A 22260-nucleotide genomic window follows, 5' to 3' on the forward strand; every position below is an offset into this window, starting at 1 on the left:
ATCCCACTTGATTTAATAGAAGCTTATTTACGTCAGAGGTCTTCATTGATTTATTCCCTGCCCAGTCCCACTTTATTTTGGCCTTAAACTAAAATTTCTACCTGCTGAAGGAGGTTGTGCACTTAGGAGATTGATTGCCAAAATGTAAAAATCAGAATTAAAAAGAATAAAGCAGACTGTTTCACAACTGCTATTGTCTACAGCCATGTTCCTGGTGCTTTTAAAGTAAGCATTAAAAAGGGACAGTAAATTTCAAAATGAAACTTTTATAATTAAGACAGAGTATGCAATTAAAAAAAAACAACTTATCAATTTAATTAAATTATCTAATTTGCTTTTTTTCCTTGGTATTTTGTTCAAAACCATACCCAAGTAAACTCAGGAGCAGCAATGCATTACTGGGAGCTAGCTGCTGATTGGCGACTGCAAATATATGCCTCTTGTCATTAATTCAACCATTACTTCTCCTTTAACAAAGAAATGAATCAAATTTGATAATAGAAGTGGAAAATTGTTTAACCCCATAACAACACGGACATACCTTATACGTTGTGTGTCCTTAAGGAGTTTTTAGCTCTGTAATAGCGCGGGTCTTGTCGAAAGCAGCAAAATGCCTCCCCGCCATTGGCGACAGTCACGCTATTTAACCCCTTAGAGTGAGAACGACAGCCAATGTGCAGGATAAGTCGGCTGTTAAGAAGTTAAAGCTGTATGCTCTAACTGGCTCATGAGAGAAATATTTGGGTGTTTTATGACCCTTTAACACACAACAGTTTATTTTTTTCTTCCTGTGGATAGCGCTCTCTACATTACGGTGTGACAGACCCATTATACACATCCTTGAGGCATCGAAAATATTTATCAGATCTTCTTTCTATAAGCTATAGCTTGAAGGTATAGAACATGAAGAATATAAGTACAGAGAACAGCCTCTTGTAACTTCCTACCTTAAAGGGACACTATACTGTAAAATGCGTTTCTGTGTTCATTTACGAAACGCACGTTAGGTGTTTCAGTACCGCTCCTCATGTAAATAATTTAGCACTTTATATATTCAATGGATTAATTGTGTGTGCTTTATAAGGTTATTAATGATAACACCTGGATGGTATCTATTTTTATAGGAGGCCAAGTACTAGGATATAGAATAGAAAAGCAAGTTACAGCAAAACAAAAAAATAGTGGTAAATAAAAACAAAATTAACTTCCCTTCTCCAGGTGAACACAGCCTGCTCCGGCGCCTCTTCTGCCATGTAATAGTGATGCAAGAAAGGGGTTTGTTGCAGAATCTGGTGAAAGTGTTTTCTCCTGGCTTCAGTAACCTAAGAAGGAAAATACCGACATAGTGCAGTATTGTCAGGCTTGAAAAATGCATTAAAAGGAACGTACTCACAGGAATACGTAGAAATAATACGATTTATTCAGAAATCACCGGAGTTGACAACAAAATCCAATTATAATAAAACATCCAATATAAAAGCTCTTGTATTTCAGATAAAAAAAAAAAAAACCTCAACCGGATTCGGTGGCAAAACCACCTTTCTCAAGTTTTAAAACAAAAAAATAGCTAATGAGCTGGATTTTGTTTTCAATGGCACAAGACACCTGTGATTTCTGAATAAACCAGATTATTTCTACGTATCCCTGTGAGTACGTTCCTTTTAGTGCATTTTTCAAGTCTGAGAATACTGCACTGTCTGTGTTTTCCTTTTGAAGTTACTGAAGCCAGAAAACCATTTGAATAAACACTTTCACCACATTCTGCAACAAGCCCCAGGGGCGAACAGTGCCGCTAATTTTCTTGCAGAAGTACGAGGATACTCAGACTTTTTAAATAATTGCTGCAGTGAACAGTGAAAGTATAGGTAGTGTCCCTCCCTATATGACCCCTGTAAGGGATAGGACACAAAAGAGAAACAGGAGGCGCCTCATAGGGTGAATACGTTCATAATGAAACCAAACATATGAGAAGACAAGGGGTAACTCACGGATTGCAGGGCATGTGTCGCGTACTGGAGAACACCGGTCCCCCCAGCAGGACAAACTCCGGCCAGATAACACTCCGGAACCCCCGCTTGTGAGAAGGCGGTCAGTCACTGCAGCTCATACAAACTGTACTGATAGATCTATACGTCACTTCTGAAACAACGGTTAGTAAAATGCCCACAGTATTCACCTCTTCAATGTCAAACACTCCAATTAAGGAGAGATATATATGACGCACTGTAATGCACTGCTGCTTCAAAGCTCTATCTTCCGCTGAGGGTAATAAGTGGCATAAACTCTGCTACAATGTAGCAGAGTTACAAGATCGTAAAATAGCAACTTTATAAAAGCAACTACTCTGTAGGAAAGTTAAGAGTTTATTAAAAGCAATGCGTTTCTCAGTGTCACAGCACTGTTTCATCAGGCTATACTTCTAAGTTACAAACACAGGTATTTATTAGCATAGTCCCCGCCTCCCTACCTGGGGGAGAAAAAAAAACGCCAAATAAGTATTTGAAAATTTAAAGGGACAATGGCTAAAAGGGACAGAATATGCAAATTGACAGTGTATGAACTTAATGATAAAAATAACCTACAGAGGTAGAAGTTGGATACATATACACAACATATAATCATATACAAATTAGAAAAGGCTTGTAACAATCATATTGTAATACAGACAAAAAGAGAGTCTCACTATAAAGATTGCTATTAAACCTAAGATAAAAAATGTCAGATAAAACATAATGCCTTATGACATATGTAAAAGTTAACCAAAAGGCTTGTGACCTTAAATCAGAATAGATAACTAGCCTGTGTAGTGTCTCCAATATGTAATATATGTGGGATATGTGATAATCCTAATTGAGGTTTGTGAAAATAAGGATATAGAGAGATATATATATATACACACACACACACACATACATATATACATACACACACAGTTGTGCTCATAAGTTTACATACCCTGGCAGAATTTATGATTTCTTGGCCATTTTTCAGAGACTATGAATGATAAAACAAAAACTTTTCTTTCACTCATGGCTAGAGTTTGGCTGAAGCCATTTATTAACAATCAACTGTGTTTGCTCTTTTTAAATCATAATGACAACAGAAACTACCCAAATGACCCTGATCAAAAGTTTACATACCCCAGTTCTTAATACCATGTATTGCCCCCTTTAACATCAATGACAGCTTGAAGTCTTTAGTGGTATTTGTGGATGAGGCTCTTTATCTTCTCAGATGGTAAAGCTGCACATTCTTCCTAGCAAAAAGCCTCCAGTTCCTGTAGATTCTTGGGCTGTCTTGCATGAACTGCACGTTTGAGATCTCCCCAGAGTGGCTCAATGATATTGAGGTCAGTAGACTGAGATGGCCACTCCAGAACCTTCACTTTATTCTGCTGTAGCCAATGGACAGGTCGACTTGGCCTTGCGTTTAGGATCATTGTCATGTTCGAATGTCAAAGTACGTCCCATGCGCAGCTTCCGGGCTGATGAATGCAAATTTTCCTCCAGTATTTTTTGATAACATACTGCATTCATCTTGCCATCAATTCTGACCAAATTTCCTGTGCCTTTGTAGCTCACACATCCCCAAAACATCAGCGATCCACCTCCGTGTTTCACAGTAGGACTCCTTGTTGACTCCTCTCCAAATGTAGCATTTATGGTTGTGGCCAAAAAGCTCAATTTTGGTCTCATAACTCCAAATGACTTTGTGCCAGAAGGTTTGAGGCTTGTCTCTGTGCTGTTTGCTGTATTGTAAGCAGGATACTTTGTGGCATTTGCGTAGTAATGGCTTTCTTCTGGCGACTCGACCATGCAGCCCATCTTTCTTCAAGTGCCTTCTTAATGTGCATCTTGAAGCAGCCACACCACATGTTTTCAGAGAGTCCTGTATTTCACCTGAAGTTATTTGTGGGGTTTTCTTTGCATCCCGAACAATTTTCCTGGCAGTTGTGGCTGAAATTTTAGTTGGTCTACCTGACCGTGGTTTGGTTTCAACAGAACCCCTGATTCTCCACTTCTTTATTAGAGTTTGAACACTGCTAATTGGCATTCTCAATTCCTTGGGTATCTTTTTATATCCCTTTCCTGTTTTATACAGTTCAACTACCTTTTCCAGCAGATCCTTTGACAAATCTTTTTCTTTCCCCATGACTCAGAATCCAGAAATGTCAGTGCAGCACTGGATGAAAGATGCAAGGGTCTGTCAAGAGTCCAGAAACTCATTGACCTTTCATACACACACACTAATTACAAGCAAACAGATCACAGGTGAGGATGGTTACCTTTAATAGCCATTCAAACCCCTTTGTGTCAACTTGTGAGCATGTTATCAGGTCAAAAATCACCAGGGTATGTAAACTTTTGATCAGGGTCATTTGGGTAGTTTCTGTTGTCATTATGATTTAAAAAGAGTAAACACAGTTGGTTGATAATAAATGGCTTCAGCCAAACACTAACCATGAGTGAAAGAAAAGCATTTGTTTTATCATTCATATTCTCTGAAAAATCATAAATTGTGCCAGGGTATTTAAACTTATGAGCACAACTGATAGAGATATATATATATATATATATATATATATATATATATATATATATATATATATATATATATATATATATATATATATATATAATATATATATATATATATATATATATATATATATATATATATATATATATATATATATATATATTATAATATAATATATATCTCTATCTATCTGGTAAACCTATATAAAATATCTAATATATCTAACATCTATGTAGAATACAGAAATATATAAAAAATATATATTTGTGATTAAGTGTGTGTATAAGAGACTATATTATCCCTGTAAAACCCAATGTGGCATTTTATTACCACCTACCGAAAATCCATAAGCATAAGATAAGACCCCCCGGATGACCCATCATTGCCGGTATTGGGAGCCTTACTGATAATTTATCTGCATATATTGACGATTTTCTTCACAAATATGTGATAGGATTAGAATCATACATCAGAGATTCCTCTGACTTGCTATCCAAGTTAGCCAAATTGTCATTTAAAGGGACACTGAACCCAAATATTTTCTTTTGTGATTCAGATAGAGCATGCAATTTTAAACAACTTTCTAATTTACTCCTATTATCAAATTTTCTTCATTCTCTTGGTATGTTTATTTCAAAAGCAAGAATGTAAGTTTAGATGCCGGCCCATTTTTGGTGAACAACCTGGGTTGTCCTTGCTGATTGGACAGAACCAATAAACAAGTGCTGGTCATGAAGCCAAAATTCCCTGGCTCCTTAGCTTAGATGCTTTCTTTTTCAAATAAAGATAGCAAGAGAATGTAGAAAAATTGATAATAGAAGTAAATTAGAAAGTTGCTAAAAATTGCATACTGTATCTGAATCATGAAAGAAAAAATTTGGGTTCAGTATCCCTTTAAACAGGACTCTTTATGGATGACTTGTGACGTCAATTCATTATACTCTAATATTCCCCATGACCAGGGAATATCAACTATTAGATGGTATCTTGAACAAGACCCCTATATTTCTATTTTACAGAATCAATATATTATTGAACTAATTATGTTTATTCTTACTCATAATTATTTTTTGTTTCAAGATTGATACTATCTACAGATCAAAAGTACGGCCATGGGGACCAGGTTCGCCCCGAGTTTCAAACATTTATATATGGGATATTTTGAGCACATATATGTGTATAGTTCCTCTTACAGGGCGAACCTGGTCTTCTATGGCCGTTATATCGACGATCTGATATTTATTTGGCGGGGCACTGCAGACTCTGCAGCTGCCTTTGTTTCGCACCTTAACACAAATAACATGGGGTTATCTTTCACTAACCTCATAGACCCGACCTCTATAGTATATTTAAACTTGGTTTTATTTTCTAACCGTAGTAGGAACATAGGGTCCAAAAACCATTTTAAGCTTGTAGACAGTAATAGCTACCTTCATTACAATAGTAATAACCATTCACCTTGAAAGATTAATGTCCCCTATGGACAATTCCTCAGAATGCGCAGGAATTGTAGTTCTATTCAAAACTATGATAAACAAAGTAACATTCTGACTGATAGATTTTTAAAAAAAAGGATACCCCCCCCAAACTAGTCACTGAGGGTTACCTTAAAGCCAGAGCTTTCGATAGAGATGGTCTTTTCCAAAAAACTACTACTGATAAACCCAAGGTTCAATCTGCATCTAATAATACCATCTTTATTACTAGATCTAAATCATAAGAAGATTCAAAATATACTTCAGAAACATTGGCACCTACTACTTAGAGATCCTATTCTTAAAACCTTAGTGGGCGAAAAAACTAAAATGTATCTTTAAAAGAGCTCAAACACTTAAAAATAAATAAGGAAAAAAAAAAAAAAACTCTAGCAAATTTGGAATATCGTAGTTATTACCTAAAAAAGGGGCCTTCAAATGTCACAAAAAGAAATGTAGTGTGTCCATTTATACTACAAGGTCAAACCACTTTAAAATCCAATACTATACAACAAATATTCTTTATTAATAAACATCTGAGATGTAACTCAGAATACATGATATATCTGTTGACATGTCGATCCGGGTACAGTACGTAGGGCGTACCGGTCGGACCATAAGAACTAAATGGAATGAACATTACTACAATATGAAAAAAAATTGTGAAAGCTCATAGTGTTGTAGCCCATTGCCAAAAATATCATAAATGCAACCCTGATATTTTTTCGATTATGCCTATTGAACAAATTAAACCATCATCCTTTTACAATTGGTTTAATCGATTGAGACAACGAGAAACTGATTGGATCTACAAGTTGCAAACATTAAGTCCTATGGGACCCCTTTTGAGTCCACTTAATTTTTTATGTATCACTTTTTTTTTCTCTTATATGATCTCTTTATAGGCCCATATCATACTACACTTTATGGGTACTTATACACTTTATTGCTCTTTTATATCTTTAGTATATATATATATATATATATATATATATATATATATATATATATATATATATATATATATATATATATATATATATATATATATATATATATATATATATATATATATATATATATATATATATATATATATATATATATATATATATATACACACACACACACACTTACAGGTACTTCTTTTAGACACACACTTAATCACAAATATATATTGTTTATATATATATATATATTTCTTTTTTCTACATAGATGTTAGATATTTTATATAGGTTTACTAGTTATATATATATGCTTATACACATATAGGTCCCTATTTTCACAAGCCTCTATTAGGATTATCACATATCCCACAAATATTACATATCAGAGACACATATGTTTGGTTTCATTATTTACCCTATGAGGCGCCTCCTGTCTCTCTCTTTTGTTTCCTATACAGCCTTGATGACCCAGGATCATCTACAGGAGCGCAGCCGTAATTCTATCTGGGACTTTTGATCCATGTTTTTGGACTCATTATTATTATTATTATTAGTACCATATACTCTACTGATTGTATAGCCACAAGCATATATTGAGTGTTTTATGGTATACATATACATTTATTTGTGTATAACTTTATCAGAGCCCCCTTGTATCTATTCACCTGTAGGGGATAGATAATTAGTAATTCCTCTCATAACATATATACAGTATGCATACATATATAGTACATATATACACATACATGCCTTTAAGAGTATTGTCTTTAAGAAATACATTACTCTGTTTCACTATGCCCATCTGTTCTCATAGCAGTGTTATTATCTAGAAAAAGTAAGATGTCACATTTCAAGAGAGATAGTGCTATGCTTTGCTATGAGAATATTTGTTTGTTTTGAGAACACTCTTATTTTGCTAAACACTCGCTACATGAAAAAATATGATTTACATATCATTAGACTCGTCTGCTAAACTGTACATAAATTATTAGAATTGCTTAGAGGGGGGAAAGAGACCATGGGCAACATCTTAGAGAGAGGTCTCAGACATTAGCACCTGTGAAATCTGCTGCATGGTTTCCACTGAGATGATGCTGCACATAGCTGTGATGTTTGTGTCTGCCATTGTAAGCTGATATTAATGCCTTATTCGAAACCCGAAGATAAGTAATGGGTTTATAGTTAAATTACTGCCTTGCATTATAAGCTGACTTGTGTTAATAAAATAAGTTCATAAACACTGTTACTATTATACTACCCTTTTTTAGTACTATTGTGAGACCTCAGACTATTTGTTAGGAAATAAATACTGAATATAGCCGCATCATTTGGCTATTTTTGGAGCACAGATCTTAGTGTGTTGCACTTTCACAAGAAGAAATCTGACTCCAAAAATAGGTGAATGCAGCTGGCTGCAGCCATATTCAGCATTTGTTTCCTAACACACAGTATGAAAGCACATGCCTAATAATTAGCACTCATATTTCAATTAGGTTTTTGATTTACAGGGGAGTCGTGTACTCACTGTTTTTACTTGTGTTTTATCTTTTTGTAGTGTTTTTTTTAAACTGTATGAATAAATGTTATGTTTTATATCTTTTTCATCACACTCATGTTGTGGGGTAGCATTTAGGGTGCAATTCTATGGAGTTGTAATGAAGTGTAGGAGATGCTCTCTTTTTTTTCCGTTTGATATTTATTTATTGCATCTGGCACTGTCCACTGGAGGTTTCTTAAGTTTAAACATTAGAGGAGTTTTTGTATGTCCCTTCTTGTATAATATACAGGGTTTTTTTCAGGAGATTTTTTTCACTTTTTTTCAAATAGTATGCCAGAGCCAAAAGCTAGATTGTTAATGCATGTCTCAATTTAAAGGTGTATAGCTCAGTTGTTTTTCAGAACTTATTTTCAGATCCTTACACCCCAATGTATAAATATTCATCCAGTCTGTAGAAAAAATGCGTGCTGTATCCCAGGATTCTATTAAACCATGTCCTAAGACCTGAAAGCTACCATGTAGGCCCCTAATGCATTTTATATTAACCTATGTTACACAACCTATGCACACAGCATCTTTTAAAGGTGCATGATACCCATATTTTGAAGCACTTGAAAGGGATGCAGCATAGCTTCCTTTTTAAAGTTATGTTACCTTAAAATTTCTTCAGTTGACACTAATAAGTGCAGTGTGAACAGTTATCATGTAGCTACATCAGCTTCAGTGCTGATGTCACACTTTGCTTTACTGTGATCTCTATCTTGTAAGTCCCAGGACTAGCATCCTCAGTGGCTACTTAAAATTCTTTTATAATGAGATACTGAGGAAATTTTGAGGTAAAATATTTTCCTTGTTTTATATATACAAATGTTCAGATTTCTACAGCCATGCTGCATCATTTTCAAGTGATTCAACATGTGGGTATCATGTCCATTTAAGTTAAAAATCCATTATAATACTAAATAAATAATCTGCCTACTAAACAAAAAAAACAAAAAAACAAAATTATCAGGCGTAAGCAAATGCATGAGTAAAAGGTATTTTTTTGTATGAAAAAGGTTAAGTTAAAACTATTTTGGTTGTGTACCTAACAGGAATTCCATTAACTGGCAAACAAGGAACACTCCCATGGCTCTATTGTTGGATAGTGACCCAAAATAAAAAGGTAGTTCAGCACAAGCTCATAATAGTGCCAAGCTGCCACCGGGTACCCCAACACAACCCCATAAATCGATCCAAGAAAGCACAAAAGGCAGCAGCACTAAAAAATACAGCTTTATATGGGTTTATTCAGCATGCCTTGAGGGCATGATTAAGGGTGTGTAACCCGAAACCTCGCTGCTGTTCTACTTTTAATGCTGAATAAACCCATATAAAGCTGTATTTTTGAGTGCTGTTGGCTTTTGTGCTTTCTTGGATAGAGACCCACCCATCAAACAGAAAACAATTTTCATCAGCAACAGAACATCGGTTAAAATAAACTATAATGCTAATTAAAATGTCTTTAAGAAAAAAGGCTTTATTGTCCCTTTAAAGTTAAAGGCACATTTATATTACAGCTAATAGATACTGCTTAAAATGTATAACATTGCTTTGTTGTTTGGAAAATGCACAAGGATGTCCCTATGCTGAATAAACCAAGGTTTTGTGGGTATTGTCCCTGTCAGCCAGTGACCAATAAATTCCTAGGTAACACTTGTACCCAAACATATACATCCTGTTAGTTTTACCTCCATATCATCCCCATTACAAATCCAGCATTCTCACCTCATTGAAATCTCCCACCCTTGGAATATGGTTCTTGCGACTCTTCCCTAGAACCACGCCACTGTTTGATATCACCACAGCTGTATTCCAGAGTGTATCTCCATGTAACTCGTCTCTCTCTAGGATAGGTGACACAACGACCATATTGTGCTTCCTTGCAAGCTGTAAGTACACCACACGTTACAAGCTGTGACACAAAGGCTACCAGGTATAGAAAAAGAAAATAAGCAGTGGGAATAGCAATGCTAAGCACTGTGATGTAAAGGGCGCTCAAATTTGGCTCTCTCAGGCAGAAGCCAAAGCAATACTCAAATGGTAAAATAAATTAGGTTCAATCAAGTCAACAGTATTGCTGCTCAAGAAGTTATATAGTGTCCTGTCTGTAACCCTCAAGGTCTGGATACAGATGTCTACAATTTGGGATAAAGCCCAGTCACAGATTAGTTTTATGTGCTTTACACAGAAGAAAACACTGGTAGTATATATCGCCTATTGAGAGACATTAAAAATATTGTGCCACTCATTGAAGAAGAGTATTAAAAATAATGTGTTACTTATTGAAAGAGAGTATTAAAAGTAACATGCCATTCAAGCTTAATAAGATTAAGGGTACACATCATTTAGATGTACGTCGTTTTCCCTTTATATGCTCTTTGTTTTGGAGTCCTTAATTGAACTGCTGTTGCTCCTAGTATATGTATTGGTCTATAGTACTGTACTGTGGGATAGCAGTTTTAAGAGGAGGCTGACCAAGCCTTAAAGGGACAGTTTACAAAAAAAAAAAAAACTGAATTGTTTACAAGTATTTCCTTTACCCTTATATTGGCATTTAAAATAGTTGATTTAGCCTGTGGTGTCCCCATCTATTCTGAAAGTTTCTGGCCTTAAATCCAAGCTATAGATAATCTGTATAAACACAGCCAGCAGAAGAAATTACACTCCCAGTTAGATATAGAAGATAAGGTAATAAAATGTTAATTTTCCATTCTTCTCTCCAAGTATTGTTGATTGGTTTACAGACAAATATAAGATAAAGAAGCAGGTATATGTACACAATGTGATAATGTAATTAGATCTGATTATACCTACAAGCTCAGCCCATTTTATTAGGTTGTGACTTCAAGACACAAAATCAGCTATTTAAAGGGACACTGAACCCACATTTTTTCTTTCGTGATTCAGATAGAGCATGCAATTTTAAGCAACTTTCTAATTAACTACTATTATCAAATTTTCTTCATTCTCTTGGTATGTTTATTTGAAAAGCAAGAATTTAAGTTTAGAAGCCGGCCCATTTTTGGTGAACAACCTGGGTTGTCCTTGCTGATTGGACAGCACCAATAAACAAGTGCTGTCCATTGTTCTGAACCAAACATTTGCTGGCTCCTTAGCTTAACCCCTTAATGACCACAGCACTTTTCCATTTTCTGTCCGTTTGGGACCAAGGCTATTTTTACATTTTTGCGGTGTTTGTAATTTTCCTCGTACTCATTTACTGTACCCACACATATTATATACCGTTTTTCTCGCCATTAAATGGACTTTCTAAAGATACCATTATTTTCATCATATCTTATAATTTACTCTAAAAAATTTTTATAAAATATGAGGAAAAAATACCACATTTTTTCTTACTTTAACCCCCAAAATCTGTTGCACATCTACAACCACCAAAAAACACCTATGCTAAATAGTTTCCAAATTTTGTCCTGAATTTAGAAATACCCAATGTTTGCACGTTCTTTGCTTTTTTTGCAAGTTATAGGGCCATAAATACAAGTAGCACTTTGCTATTTCCAAACCACCTTTTTTCAAATTTAGCGCTAGTTACATTGGAACACTGATATCTGTCAGGAATCCCTGAATATCCCTTGACATGTATATAATTTTTTTTAGAAGACATCCCAAAGTATTGATCTAGGCCCATTTTGGTATATTTCATGCAACCATTTCACCGCCAAATGCGATCAAATAAAAAAAAATTGTTCACTTTTTCACAAATTTTTTTCACAAACTTTAGGTTTCTCACTGAAATTATTTACAAACAGCTTGTGCAATTATGGCATAAATGGTTGTAAATTTTTCTCTGGGATCCCCTTTGTTCAGAAATAGCAGACATATATGGCTTTGGCGTTGCTTTTTGGTAATTAGAAGGCTGCTAAATGCCACTGCGCACCACACGTGTATTATGCCCAGCAGTGAAGGGGTTAATCAGGGAGCATGTAGAGAGCTTTTTGGGGTAATTTTAGCTTTAGTGTAGTAGACAACCCAAAGTATGGATCTAGACCCATTTTGGTATATTTCATGCCACCATTTCACCGCCAAATGTGAATAAATAAAAAAAAAACAAAGTAACATTTTTCCAAATTTTAGGTTTCTCACGGAAATCATTTACAAACATCTTGTGCAATTATGGCAAAAATGGTTGTAAATGCTTCTCTGGGATCCCCTTTGTTCAGAAATAGCAGACATTTATGGCTTTGGCATTGCTTTTTGGTAATTAGAAGGCCGCTAAATGACGCTGCGCAGCACACGTGTATTATGCCCAGCAGTGCAGGGGTTAATTTGGGAGCTTGTAGGGTTAATTTTAGCTTTAGTGTAGTGTAGTAGACAACCCCAAGTATTGATCTAGACCCATTTTGGTATATTTCATGCCACCATTTCACCGCCAAATGCGATCAAATAAAAAAAAAGTCAACTTTTTCACAAACTTTAGGTTTCTCACTGAAATTATTTACAAACAGTTTGTGCAATTATGGCACAAATGGTTGTAAATGCTTCTCTGGGATCCCCTTTGTTCAGAAATAGCAGACATATATGGCTTTGGCGTTGCTTTTTGGTAATTAGAAGGCTGCTAAATGCCACTGTGCATCACACGTGTATTATGGCTAGCAGTGAAGGGGTTAATTAGGGAGCTTGTAGGGAGCTTGCAGGGTTAATTTTAGCTTTAGTGTAGAGATCAGTCTCCCACCTGACACATCACACCCCCTGATCCCTCCCAAACGGCTCCCTTCCCTCCCTCACCCCACTATTGTCCCCGCCATCTTAAGTACTGGCATCGAGGCATCCTGCATCCTCCTCCCAGATCACTTTTTTTTATTTCAATGGGCATTCCCTCCCCCCTTTCTCCCACTTACGATACTTTCATTTTCTGCAGTGTAGCGGTTCCCACCCGCTCCCTCCCCGTGCACGCGCCCGCCCTCTGTCCCGTGCACGCGCGTCTATGCGCGACCCCGCCCCCTCTCTGCCTTGGAACCCATCGATGGCCGCCCACCCACCTCCCACTTCACCTCCCACCCACCAACGAATGTGGCCATCGATGTCCGGTGCAGAGAGGGCCACAGAGTGGCTCTCTCTGCACCGGAGGGGTAAAAATGGTTATTGCAGGATGCCTCGATATCGAGGCATCCTGCAATAACCGGAAAGCAGCTGGAAGCGATCAGGATCGCTTCCAGCTGCTTTCCAGACTTACGACGTACGCCACACGTCCTTGGTCGTTAAGTGTATTTTTTTTCAGGACGTATGGCGTACGTTGTCGGTTAAATGCCTTCTTTTTCAAATAAAGATAGCAAGAGAACAAAGAAAAATTGATAATAGAAGTTAGAAAGTTTCTTAAAATTGCATGCTCTATCTGAATCATGAAAGAAAAAATTTGGGTTCAGTATCCCTTTAATATACACAAATAAACCTTAGAAAGCAAAATCTCATACATGTTATACTCTGCAGTTGGTAAAAAAGTAATTGGAAACACATTAAGGGTAAAACAATTTTATAGTATACTGTCTCTTTAATATACAGAACCAAATAATATGAATCATCCAGCTGCTAAATTTAAAAAATACCTTTATTTATTCAGCTCAAAAGTTGCTGGAGGATTTTGATTAATTTGATAGCTACAACTCCCACAGAAAAGCTAAAACAAATGACCAACCATTTTTCATCTAATACATATTTGAAATATTCTATTTTAGATTAACAGAAACATTTGAAATAAGACGTCAAAATGAAATATTTCCAAAATGTTAAATATATAATATAATATAAATAATTGGGTGTTTGGATCAGCAATTTCATTTTGATCTATCAATTAACTTTAGGACACAGTAATATTTCAGTAGTGAAATGAGGTTTATTGGATTAACAGAAAATGTGCAATATGCATCAAAACAAAATTAGACAGTTGCATAAATTTGGGCACCCCAACAGAAATATTGCATCAGTATTTAGTAGAGCCTCCTTTAGCAGAAGTAACAGCCTCTAGATGCTTCCTATAGCCTGTAATGAGTGTCTGGATTCTGGATGAAGGTATTTTGGACCATTCCTCCTTGCAAAACATCTCCAGTTCAGTTAGGTTTGATGGTTGCAAAGCATGTACAGCCCGCTTCAAATCAACCCACATATTTTCAATGATATTGTTCCTCTGCATAAATGCCAGAGGTAGATTTTGAGCAGTGTTTTGGATCGTTGTCTTGTTGAAATATCCAGCTCGGCGTAACTTCAACTTTGTGATGATTCCTCAACATTATTCTCAAATATCTGCTGATATTGAGTGGAATCCATGCGACCCTCAACTTTAACAAGATTCCCAGTACTGGCACTGGCCACAAAGCCCCACAGCATGATGGAACATCCACCAAATTTTACTGTGGCTAGCAAGTCTTTGTCTTGGAACACTGTGTTCTTTTGCCGCCATGCATAACGCCCCTTGTTATGACCAAATAACTCAATCTTTGTTTCATCAGTCCACAGCACCTTCTTCCAAAATTAAGCTGGCTTGTCCAAATGTGCGTTTGCATACCTCAAGCGACTCCGTTTGTGGCGTGTGTGCAGAAAAGGCTTCTTCTGCATCACTGTCCCATACGCTGAATTGTTGAATGATGCACAGTGACACCATCAGCAGCAAAATTATGTTGTAGGTCTTTGGAGGTGGTCTGTGGGCTGTTTTTGACCGTTCTCCCCATCCTTTGCCTCTTCAATATTTTACTTCTGGCCTTAACAAGAACTGTGCCTGTGGTCTTCCATTTCCTCACTATGTTCCTCACAGTGGACACTAACAGCTTAAATCTCTGTGATAGCTTTTTGTAGCCTTCCCTTAAACCATAATGTTGAACAATCTTTGTTTTCAGATCATTTGAGAGTTGTTTTGAGGCACCCATGTTGCCATTTTTCAGAGGAGAGTCAAAGAGAACAACAACTTGCAATTGGCCACCTTAAATACCTGTTCTCATGATTGGATGCACCTGTCTATGAAGTTCAAGGCTTAATGGGCTCAACAAACCAATTGTGTGTTCCAATTAATCAGTGCTAGGTAGTTACAGGTATTCAAATCAACAAAATGACAATGGTGCCTAAATTTATGCACCTGTCTAATTTCGTTTTGATGCATATTGCACATTTTCTGTTAATTCAATAAACCTAATTTCACTACTGAAATATTAATGTGTCTTTCAGTTCATTTTGATCTATCAAATAAATTGCTGATCCAAACACCCAATTATTTATAAAAGAAAATCATGGAAATTGTCAGGGGTGCCTAAACTTTTGCATACGAATGTATATATATATATATATATATATATATATATATATATATATATATATATATATATATATATATATATATATATATATATATATATATATATATATATAGACGACATGTGTATGTATGTATCTCTATGTTAAAGCCCTTTGCATGCCTGAGACCTCATATCTTTGAGCCCTTATAGCTTTTTAATGCAACTTGTTTTTTACATTTTTGTCAGACAGCGTTATGACTGTAACTGTACTTTTAAATGTATTTTTGATGTTTTCAGTGCAACTTTTTTGTCTGGCGAAACAGTTAACAAGAGCTCTGAAGTCGCACTAACCCAACGCATGTTAAATGCGATTGCGCTCAATCTAACATGTTTACTTTCAACTTCCTGGTAAAATATTTTATAAGTAAATAAATAATAGCTCATAATACATGCAATATTTCCGTTGCGAGCAAAGAGCTGCGAAATACCATATATCACTTACATGCTACAGTTCAGTTAGTGTGCCACTCTTAATCTAACCCTAATAGCTCATGGGGGAACACTGAGGTAGTTTCTTTTTTTATAGGCATGTTCTGTTTTGTGCTTTCAGGCATATACTTTTGTTCCCTAGTATGTTCTCTCTTTATAGAAAACAAACAACACTGATGAAAATAAGTTCATAACTCTCATTAAAACGAATAAGAGTAATGTTAGTTGGCCTAAAGAAATGCATAAATGTATTAAATAGCAGGGAAGGTTAATTATATAATTATAAAAGGGAGGATGGTCAGTGTACTGGTAAATCTCCTACCTCTTGGCAGAGTTTTGTAGTCGCACCATCCTCAGCAGACTCTGCAAATTCAGACCAGGGAAGTTTCTCTCTTGTACAGAAAGCAAAGGGCATCGCTGGGGAAACAAATTCATATCAAGGGAGAAGGAATCAATAAAACCATTTGTGGAATACAGGAATAAAAAATCCACTAATTCATATTACTCTTTTTTTATTTTTTTTTTAACATAGTTTTGATTGATAAAGTAGCATTTATAATCACATAAAACATATATATATATATATATATATATATATATATATATATAGTGTGAAAATTAATTATGTGAGAGCATCGAACACACTGGTTTTACAGCTATGCTGTTCTACATATCCCCCAAAATATGCAGCAAAATAACAATCGCTGCTCTAATATCTGCTGATGTTTATGGTGATTACAGTAAATATACTTTTTGCCAACCTGAGTAAAAAAATGTACATAGAACTGTGTCTCGCTGACCTGTGTGCTGGTTACAGTGTAACTGCCCATGTTACACATTTACTTGTGTCAAGGCTACCTCTGAACCTGTGTTAGTTTAGTTAACAAACCAATTCAATCCTCTAACATTACTAGAAGACTAAAATGGTGTAATTTGGGGTGACACTGCAATTTTGATACACCTGGTGGTACAAAGCTGATCTGATGATAAAGTAGTGAGGGAATTGCAATAGTATAATCAGTTTGTAAATCCAGTTACTTGTTTGTTAGGGTTAATAAAAAATGTAAATGATATAGGGACAACTCCTACTAAGGCTGTAGGTGTTGTGTGCACGTGCCTGTAATTATGACATGTTTTTCTGCATATACTCACTCCAAGCTTCCTGAAAACACACAATATTGACACCACACATGGCTGCAACTTCGACTATTTTAGCAATGCGCTTGTGCAGGGCAGAGACCTATGGGTGCAAATTGGATGTGTCATATTGCAGTGTTCATAAACTGTCTGCCATAATATTATTATTATTTGTAATGCAGCATCAGACTCTACAGCTGTAATTGTTCGAATTATTGATGTTACATGAAAAGGACGTTAAACTGAAAATTTGACTCCCTATAAATGTTTAAAAGGCCATTATAGTCAAAAAATGACTCTAATCTGTTAGCACATGTAATTTAAAGACTGTTGAAGCAAGACTACTGTGTGTTTAACTCCCCAAATGGGTAAAAACACACAGTGGAAATACTGTTTGGGACTCTGCTGGCCCTAAGAGTATTTCTACTGTTTGGTTAACCCCTTTGTGGGGGTTAAACATAAAGTAGTGCAGGGTTGGAAGTTTTAAAATTACATGCTATAAAAATAATAGACTATTTTTGATTATGATGGCCCCATTAATAAATACAATGCACAATAAACCCAATTGTAATTTACTTTCACAATTTCACTGCTTTTTCTTCTATCATTCATATGAAAGAAAAAAACTGAGATAAAAACTATTTAAATGTAAAGGGACATTAAAGTCAAAATTAAACTTTCATGATTTAGACAGAGCATGGAATTAAAAAAACTTTAAAATTTACAAATTTTTGTGGATGTGATACCCTAAAAAATAGACTGTCTGCAACTTTGTTATATACAATGGGACTATTGCAATCCTTTTTGTGTTCATATCTGATCATTATAGGGGTTGGTAGAACCATTTTGATAACTTGCACACTGTCAAAATAATTTGAAAATGGTGGCTGTCCCTAATTCACTTTTTAGATATCACAGATCCACTCAGCAAGCTGTGACCCTCAGTAAATCCTTGGAATTTAAGAAGGGGTCTATTCCTGGAATGATTGCAAGGGCTGTCGGCTGGAAACCTAACCCCCCCCCCCCCCCCCCACCACACACACATTCCAGTATAGGGAAGAGAACACTTGACTTTCCCCCAGTCCATCATCCACCTCTCTCCTGTAAACTACTGAACCTGCTCACAGCACACAAGACACTGCTGACAGGTCATACATAAATTATACACACAAAGGGGCCTCACAGCTATTGTAAAGTAGTACATGTAACCTCTCACCTGTGCTATAACAGGGTCTGTGGTTGGGAGTGGGATTTTATTTTGGATTAATCCCACTCTGACAATCCGAGGTCGCCGGAGCTGCTCCTCAGCAGCTTCAAATGCATAACCTTGCAACTCAAACTCCCTTTGTGAGGCGGCCTGCAGAGCATTGCTAGGGAGATCAAGGGTTCTGTAGGAGTAATGGCAGCATCATATTAGTAAATATAGCAGACCTAAAAAAACACCTGTAAATGTACACAACAAACACCTGTACAAACACCTGTACAAACACCTGTAAACAGTGATTCTCAAATGGGGCATCTATGCATATTAGTGTGACATGTCATCTAGCTGAGGGTTCAGAGGTGGAAAAAAAGGAAAACACTATGTTAAAAACTGAACAATTTGTCAACACCAGTTTTAAACAGAAGTAACATAATGCTTCAATATCTGTTTAACAGAAAAACACTCTGGGAGTCTCTTTAGTTAAAAAAATAAAAAAAAGGAAAAAAATAAAAATGATGCCCACTGATGTACAGAAATCATGGATACTACACAAACTATATATAGCACTCTTGTTACATGTATACCCAGAGGAAATAGTGTAAATTGCTAGCATTTGTACTAAAGGAATAGTCTAGTCAAAATTAAACTGTTATGATTCAGCTAGAGCATGCAATGTTATGCAACTTTCTAATTTACTCATATTATCAATTTTTCTTCATTCTCTAGATATCTTTATTTGAAAATTAATGTACGCTTAGGAGCTGGCCCATTTTTGGTTCACACCTAGGTAGCACTTGCCAATTGGTGTATAAATGTAGCCACCAATCAGCGAGTGCTACCCAAGTGCTAAACCAAAAATGGACTGGTTCCTAAGCTTACATTCTTGCTTTTTCAAATAAAGATACCAAGCTAACCAAGAAAAATTGATAAAGTAAATTAGAATGATTTTTTTCAACTTGCATGCTCAATCTGAATCATGACTAGAATATCCCTTTAAGCAACAGTTATATGTACGTATGTAACAGGCAGGTAGGTTTGTGTATATTGCAGTACAGGCTACTGTATAAAATAAGCTTAAACTAGAAAGATAGATTCAAACTCAGTGATTCCTCTGACTGTCACAAACTCCTTACAAAGAGTACACCGTCCTCTTACTTTATTTCCTTCCCATAGAGCAGTTTCCGCACCTCCCTCAACTCCTCAGTCGGAATATGTTGTTCCAGCACCCGCTCTAAGGACACGAGCTCCCCGGACATCGTTACAGATAGGACAGTGTCAGTGACAGTCTATCTAACTTTTTGGGGACTGAGTATGAGGGGCGTGACCAGATTACAGACATGGCCCCGCCCCATAACGGTGCGCATGCGCAACTGGACTCCAACTAATGGCAGGCAACGTGCTACTACCGCGCCTCCTGCGTTCACTGTACAGCTCAGCTTGTGACCGCGATTCCGCGAGTATACTTGTCATTTGTCAATGACCTTTGGGGCATGTTCGCATTTATTAGAGCGTCGGACACTTGAATCTCTGTAACCGAGTATCCCTACGTATGCTTTGGTTGGTATCATGATATGGCGCATCTCATCATACTCTTTAATTTGTCTACCGCAGATTGTGTATTTCCAGAGCCTCTTGCTGCTTATGGCACTGGTCTTGTGTGGATCTATGTATACCTGTATTAGCGTGTCAGGTGTATGTAACAAATACGAAGTGTTAATTATACTATAAATAATTTATATTTATTTTAATTAACACTTCACATCACTTTTCTGAATACGTTTTTAGTATTCTGATCTCCTTGCATTTAATATCACTTTCTGTGCTTCTGTGAGTTACTCCAAAATACATCTTTTTTTTTTAAAGCATGTCAAGCACTTTTATAAAATAGCATTATTTGGCCAGCATCCTATTCAAAAGCTCACAAATCCTGACATTGTTTGTCTATAGTGGTCATTCCTCTATGTGATATGGTTATAGAGATATGGAACCCAAAACCTTTCTTTTGTGATTATGACCGAGTACACCATTTTTAAAAAAAAAAGATTCCAATTTACGTCTATTATCAAATTTGCTTCGATCCCATGATATTCTGCATTTAATTTATTGAAACATGTTAAAAATATAAATGGCTGGAGGAGGGGAGACCCAATTCTTACGCGTTTTGTGCCCTGCGGCACTCAGTCATAGGATACAGTGTTCGTATTCTCCTATTTAAACCACAGTCAACCAATCGGCAATCACAAGTTTGCCGTGGCAACAATAGTTTACTATAGTTTACAGAGTAAACAATACTAAAATAAGCTTATATTAAATCAAAGCAAAACTCGTCTAAACAAACCACAGAAAATTTTCCTCTTACTCATTTACTGTACCCACACATTATATACAGTTTTTCTCACCATTAAATGGACTTTCTAAAGATGCCATTATTTTCATCATTGCTTATAATTTACTATAAAACAATATAAAATATGCTGAAAAAATGGGAAAAAAACCACACTTTTTCTAATTTTGACCCCCAAAATCTGTTACACATCTACAACCACCAAAAAAAAAAAACCATGCTAAATAGTTTCTAAATTTTGTCCTGAGTTTAGAAATACCCCACGTTCTTTGCTTTTTTTGCAAGTTATAGGGCAATAAGTACAAGTAGCACTTTGCTATTTCCAAACCATTTTTTTCCCCAAAATTAGCGATTAGTTGTTCAGAATTAGCAGACATATATGACTTTGGCATTGCTAATTAGAAGGCAGCTAAATGCCGCTGCTCACCACACTTGTATTATGCCCTTTTGTAGGACGTGCCTGGCACTTTTTGTAGGACGTGCCTGGCACATCCTTGGTCGTTAAGGGGTTAAAGTGCCTCACCACACTTGAATCATTAAAATAATTCTTAATGTCCCTTTTGTGCTCACCATTCTTGATCTTACACTTTGTGAGGTTTAGCTTGCATATTGTGCACCTCAAAAGGTACATCACAAATTCCGTACTACAATTTGTATGTTTGATTTGGAATTCCTCATGTGTGGCCGAACTCCTAAATTTGTCCCCCATTAAAATATGTTTGCAAGTACCAGATAATCTTATATTGCATTTAAAAGTAACATTTTTTTTCGGAGCAAATTCCTTTGTATGTCCCTTTGGCTATTTACTAAGATAGGTGATAGCTTATTCGCAAGGGTTGGTGGATTTTTAGATACAATATTGAGTTTATCTATAAATGGTGTCCGAATCACATCCGATATTAAGACAGGCAGGTTGCTAGTCAGAATGTTACATATTTCCCTAAAAATTATTTTGAGACTGCAGAAATCATTAAAGTTGCATTTCAGTTGAATTTGGGGAAACCAATTGAAGTATTCGTTGTGTTGAGTTATTTCAATTGCCTATGTTTGATTTGTTCATTGCAAACAGCTGAGAGTCTGTAATTTTTAACAATAAAACTGATTTGCAATGGGGGTTGAATAATTTTGATTACATCAGGCAGAGACAACTTTTGAAGCTGCAGGACGCTTTTCGATGAAGCTCCTGGTCTCAATTTTATTTTTATGATATTTGGATATAATTAGCCAGTCAATATTCACCTATTCAGGCGAAAATATCTAGGGCATAACATGTATGAGACTTTGGAGTTGATTTCTGACTGCATACCTGACCTAGGCTCTTCAGAAAACCACGCAGGCCT

General features: G+C 36.1%; 1 protein-coding gene across 1 annotated transcript in view; it reads right to left on the bottom strand.

Annotated features, from left to right (window-relative positions):
* Positions 1–19871, bottom strand: part of UPB1 (beta-ureidopropionase 1) — a 74485-nt gene extending 54614 nt beyond the window's left edge. Inside the window, exons 1-5 of the mRNA XM_053701989.1 lie at positions 19732–19871; positions 18589–18760; positions 17388–17475; positions 16558–16652; positions 10228–10389 (exon numbers count right to left, since the gene is read on the bottom strand). Coding sequence (XP_053557964.1) covers positions 10228–10389; positions 16558–16652; positions 17388–17475; positions 18589–18760; positions 19732–19832 — 618 coding nt within the window. The 5' untranslated portion in view covers positions 19833–19871. The remainder of the gene's footprint in view (positions 1–10227; positions 10390–16557; positions 16653–17387; positions 17476–18588; positions 18761–19731) is intronic.
* Between the last annotated feature and the right edge of the window lie 2389 nt (positions 19872–22260).

Source organism: Bombina bombina, chromosome 2, assembly GCF_027579735.1.
Source record: "Bombina bombina isolate aBomBom1 chromosome 2, aBomBom1.pri, whole genome shotgun sequence".
Taxonomy (NCBI): Eukaryota; Metazoa; Chordata; class Amphibia; order Anura; family Bombinatoridae; genus Bombina; species Bombina bombina.